We start from the raw sequence: 5,542 nt of genomic DNA, 5'->3' as shown, positions 1-5,542 counted from the left end.
AATCTAGATTTTTAAAAAATATTTTAATAAGAATAATGTGGGATAGCGTGTACTTAGGTTGATATACTTCATTTTGTGCATTTTCTACACTTTCAGGACTCCTCCTGTTCTTTCGAGGCTTTGTTAATTATCTTAAAGTCAGAAATATGTCTGAAAGCATGGCAGCTGCTCACAGAACAAGATTTTTTTTCTTGTACTGAAGGTAAGCAACTTTTAGTGATAAGATTATCTCTCCCAGGAAAACTGAGGAGAATGAAATACTTACATTAAAAATAAATAATCAAACTTCTGTCACAAAACAGAAGTTGCATGATTTTTTTAACATCTGTCATTAATGTTGTATATATTCTACATGGACTTGGAAATATCTGAAGTCTCTTGAAGTCATGAAATTTGAAAGTAAATAATGCATCCTTGTTGCCTCCAGTCCTCCCTGGAACTACTGTTCAGTAACAGAAACGAAGAGGAACCTGTTGTTTTTCCTAAGCAAGTAGCAGTATCTGCTGCCTGTCAGGATACTGTCCTTTGTGTTAGAAAACTGGCTTTAGTAGTCAACCTGTTGTCAGCAAGTTAGGAAGCACTAATCTGCCTGCATATTAAATCTGATTTGACATGGGTCTGAACATGCAAACAATAGATGAGTATTGTCTTTCTTTACATGACTGGATTAAGACGGTCATGTACAAGTATGATTATTGTGTATGCAACAATGTGCTTTGTATGTCCTTCAGGTAGCTGACTAATCAGTGTGGCACACATCCACTCTTTTGTTGTTGTTGTTCTTTATACTTTTTATCCGTTAGGTGGATCTATTGGACTTCGCTATGGAACTTAAACCAGGAGTCTCTGTTTGTGTTCAACTTTTTTCACTTAAACTGCATGACAAGATAAATTTAAGCCTAGCATTTTCACTACTCTGCAGTTTACTTAAAATGCTTAAATACTGTATTTTGACTTAACTGAGAAGCTATGTTTGCTGTAATAAAGCACGTTTTCATAACTTTTCTCCAAGATTGGTCACAGGATCAATATGAAGTAACCAGCAACACATTATTGAAGCCTGAAAAAAACTGAGGCAGTATTTGCCTAAAAAAACACGGTTCCTTTTATATAAGACAGTGATATACATGTAAAAACAGCTAATGATAAGTATCTGTGCTATACTGTATAGTCCTTGATCATGGAAGAAATCTGTTAACATAACTCAACATAATATTTCTTTGTAATGTGCCATTTTGTCAAAATTATGTGGTAAGTTAAAGTTAAATAACTAAGGCGTATGTTGCCTTTTAGTAACCAACCTAAATTGGCATCTACATGGCAGCGTTTCTTTTTTACAATAGTTACATATCACTCCTTTTCTTAGTAGTGTGGTAACCTCTTCAGAACACCAAAATTTGTAGAGACGAGACTGAAAACATCTGTTAGCTTTCAGTACAATAAAGTTCAAAAATACTATTTCAAAAATAATCCTTAGGACTAATTGGTATTTGAAAACTGTAGCTTGAAGAGAATAATGAGTGTAGGATAATGTGGTCTGGGATTCTTTGCTCTCCTGCAGTTAAAATTCTGCTTTGGGACAAAACACTAGTTAATTCAGCATTAACTGAAATTAATGAGTTGTCCTATCTGAGTTCAGTGGCTTTGAATTTTTCCTTTACCTGTAAGCATGACTGAGATGTATGGGCTGATAAGGTCTGTGGAGTGTTTAGAGAGCTGGACACGTAAATATTTTTTTTTTTTGAAGCATTTTCAGTATTGAAACAAGAAGTTCAAATTAACTGCTATCACACTTAACTACCCTTGTTCTTGCACAGACAGGTAACTTCCTCTACAGTGACTATTAGTTTTAATAAATAACAAGTATTACCTCTACAGTTACAAAATATTCTCAGGTGTTCTTTTGAAATGATAACACAATAACTGTAAGTTTTCGCATTTTTCTTCCACCCTGACGTGGGGGGGTAAAAAGGCTGTTTTGTTGCTGCTTCTAGGTTTAACATCAGTTAGCAACGCTACTTCTAGTGAATCACTGCGATGCACTGAAGTACAACTCTTTCTTTATCTCCAGACTGCATCGAACAGACATTCCTTTCCTATACCAGAGTGAAACTTCCAGATGATCTGTAACCCTCCAAGTTGATAGGATAGAAGACTACTAAAACCAGAAGATAAATTAGTGAAGATAACGGCTTCAAAAACAAATGACAGGATGGTTTATAATCGAATACCAGTTCTGGTCATTCTAGTAAATATTTATAATTGCTGCCTTTTGTTCTAGCACATTTGTATATGTGCTTATTAAAAAGATAGTATTGAACTAAGAACAAACTATCTGTTAGTATAGATTAGGTACAGTCAGACTCAGTTAATCTGTGCTTGTTGTATCTGAAAGATTTAAGTGGTAACTTGTTTCACAGTGTGTATGTACCACTGACTTGTTGGTCTGAACTTTGAGTGCAATGAAATGCATTCAATGATTCAGATTAACCAGTTCAGACAGTTTTTTATATAATTTAGATTCATCTAATGATTGTGTAGAACACTTTTAAGTTTACTAAACCCCAAAGTTCCTTGTTGTCACAAACTTGTATTCGCCAATATTTTATCAAATTCAAACCAATATACTGGTTTGTTTAAAACCGATACTCCACTTTGAGTCCCCTGTAAATAACTCTGCGTAAATGACTGTTTGAATTGCTTCTTAGGAAATATGTCAAAATATATTTTGTAACAGCATATTCTCTAAATTTTGTTTAATCTTAGAGCTACCTACATATTTTTTGTTAATTGGCTATTAAGGCTATAGTTACTGTTAGATGTAATTTTGGAGGTAAAGGCATTGAATTGTTTGTCTCATCCTAACTTTCCTCACATGAATTATTATTATTAGCTGGTTTGGGCTTGAGCCTGAAAGTCGTTATTCATATGCATGATCCCATTAGAAGACAGAGTTTGTTCATGTTAGCAGGGATGGACAGCCTTACATCTTTAGTCCTTGGTTATGCAGCTGGATCCTCGTAGGTGCACCTTTGTTCCTGAAACAGAGTATCGCAAATGTATTCCCTGGGTTATAACACCGGCTCTGTTTAAGAAGTCTTGAGTTCAGTGTAAATACAACATCAACCCTGAGGGCTTCTCAAAAAAAATTCATATAGCTATCTTACAGTGCTTGTTTAGAATAAATACTTTGCCATTTCCTAAGAATAAACTAATTTAAATGTAAGGTAATTTGGAAATAATCTATGAAGGGGGTAAAAAAAAAAAATCTTACTTTCAAAGCTCTGAAAGTAGAAAATGTGTGTTGCACCTCTCCCAGTATTCCTTTAAGATATACCATTACTTTCTTACAAATATCATCTCTTTAAGGGGTACTGTCTACAGTTCATGCATGTGTGGTTTCCTTTAAAGATTGTGAAATTTATGCTTCTCCTTAAGTAGGAGAATAGATCTCTCAGTCCTTTGTACAACTGGAATCTCAGTTGCAAAAATACATTGGTTGTTGGTTGCACCTTTGAGGAAAAAAAATACAAATACTTTCCTCCAGTTTTTCTTTTTATATTAGAATTCTGCCTTTTTATTACTAACATTAAAACCAGTGAGGTTTATGTTGTTTTAAGCTAGTGCTGTATTCAGTTTTGTATCTATAATGAATGTTTAAAATATACATATGTAAACTGGTCACATTATTCATTTTCTTAATCTTTCAGAGATACTGAAAGTGACTAAAACTTTAGGGGCACCTCCACTGCCCAGCTTTTTATGGAAAGAATAAAAATTAAGTATTATGTTCAATATCCGATTGGGATTTCCTTCTAAACTTATCTGTTTGTTTCTGTGTTCTTTTGCGTTCATTGTCCATATGAAAAAGAAGCGGATAATAAAACATGGCTTTGTTTTGCTAATTATGACTTACGCTTTTTGGGTTTTTTGTACTTCGCATTGGAAAATGCACACTGCAATATTTGTGTCAACATGGAATTACAGAGAAGTTTCTTGGCAAAATAGGTACTAATCAATCCTCTCTACACTTCCCGTTCTCATCTCATGTTTTATGGCAACAACCTGTAAGGACATTTCTTTTAATGAGTTAATATAACTGTGCAAAGCATGCAATATTGATTCATTTTCTGTGTTTACCAATATCAGCTAGTACTATTTTCCAACTATATCAATTTTCCCAAATAAAGTACAAGTCTTCTGATTGAATTATTTCCGTTTGCTCCACTGTATTTTACAGAAAGCTTCATACAGATACTTGGTTTTTTTGTGGTTTTTTTTTTTTTTCTGGACTAGCCTGGAAAAATAAACTTATCTGTTTGTTTCTGTGTTCTTTTGCGTTCATTGTCCATATGAAAAAGAAGCGGATAATAAAACATGGCTTTGTTTTGCTAATTATGACTTACGCTTTTTGGGTTTTTTGTACTTCGCATTGGAAAATGCACACTGCAATATTTGTGTCAACATGGAATTACAGAGAAGTTTCTTGGCAAAATAGGTACTAACCAATCCTCTCTACACTTCCCGTTCTCATCTCATGTTTTATGGCAACAACCTGTAAGGACATTTCTTTTAATGAGTTAATATAACTGTGCAAAGCATGCAATATTGATTCATTTTCTGTGTTTACCAATATCAGCTAGTACTATTTTCCAACTATATCAATTTTCCCAAATAAAGTACAAGTCTTCTGATTGAATTATTTCCGTTTGCTCCACTGTATTTTACAGAAAGCTTCATACAGATACTTGGTTTTGTTGTGGTTTGGTTTTTTTTTTCTGGACTAGCCTGGAAAAATTCTCATTTGGACAGAAAGAATATGTAGGGTTAAAAGTGTACACATGTTATCTAATCCTCTATAGTCGATGCAGCAGTTTGGTAGCCTGAAATCTCATCAGCAGGAGGAAGGGAATTGGGACGCTGTTTTCAAAGACTCTGCAATCTATTCCAGATGTGTCAAATGCTGCATATTTTCCTTGCTATTTCCTGTGAGCTTGGTTAGGAGCAGCTGGCTCTGTGGTTTAGAGACACCTGGCCAGCTTTGCTTTGTGTCCTAGTCGGGGCGGGGGGGAAGCTCCAGTATTGCAGTGAAGTTGACTGTAAACAGATTTTGTATGAATGCAAATAAGGCTTTGAAGTTTGGGGCAAAAACAGCTGGGGGAGGGGAGGTGGGGAGAGAAAATTCCATTTTATTCGAGCAACTGGCATGAATGTAATTTTTTTAGTTTTGTCATCTACTTTTATTGATGTGGACACCACAGGAAGATGGGCATCTCGAATATGATTCCAGTAGCCTGCGATTCTATTAACGCATTTCAGAAGTGATCCATCACTCACACTTCCAGTCCTCTTATGGAGAGGAGGTTGTCTCCAGGCTTTCACTTTGCTGCCCCACCTCGAGCATGGACACTGTCCTCATCCTGCAACACCTTCTAACCTGGTTTCAACACCCTACTCTTTCTGGGTCCGCCTCCCTCCCTTTGAACGATGACAACAGGTGAGGAAAAGTGGTTTTATTAATATGCTATCCTAACATCAGAAA

At 35.3% G+C, this 5,542-nt stretch overlaps 1 protein-coding gene across 1 annotated transcript in view; it reads left to right on the top strand.

Moving 5' to 3' along the window:
• NDFIP2 (Nedd4 family interacting protein 2) overlaps positions 1-3,909 on the top strand; it is a gene marked incomplete at its 5' end in the record, with an annotated part of 33,467 nt that extends 29,558 nt beyond the window's left edge. Inside the window, 2 exons of the mRNA XM_009278471.1 lie at positions 97-202; positions 2,072-3,909. Coding sequence (XP_009276746.1) covers positions 97-200 — 104 coding nt within the window. The remainder of the gene's footprint in view (positions 1-96; positions 203-2,071) is intronic.
• Between the last annotated feature and the right edge of the window lie 1,633 nt (positions 3,910-5,542).

This window comes from Aptenodytes forsteri, unplaced genomic scaffold (assembly GCF_000699145.1).
Source record: "Aptenodytes forsteri isolate BGI_AS27 unplaced genomic scaffold, ASM69914v1 Scaffold32, whole genome shotgun sequence".
NCBI lineage: Eukaryota > Metazoa > Chordata > Aves > Sphenisciformes > Spheniscidae > Aptenodytes > Aptenodytes forsteri.
The sequence above is the reverse complement of the archived record's forward strand: the minus strand, read 5'-3'. Positions and strand labels throughout refer to the sequence as shown.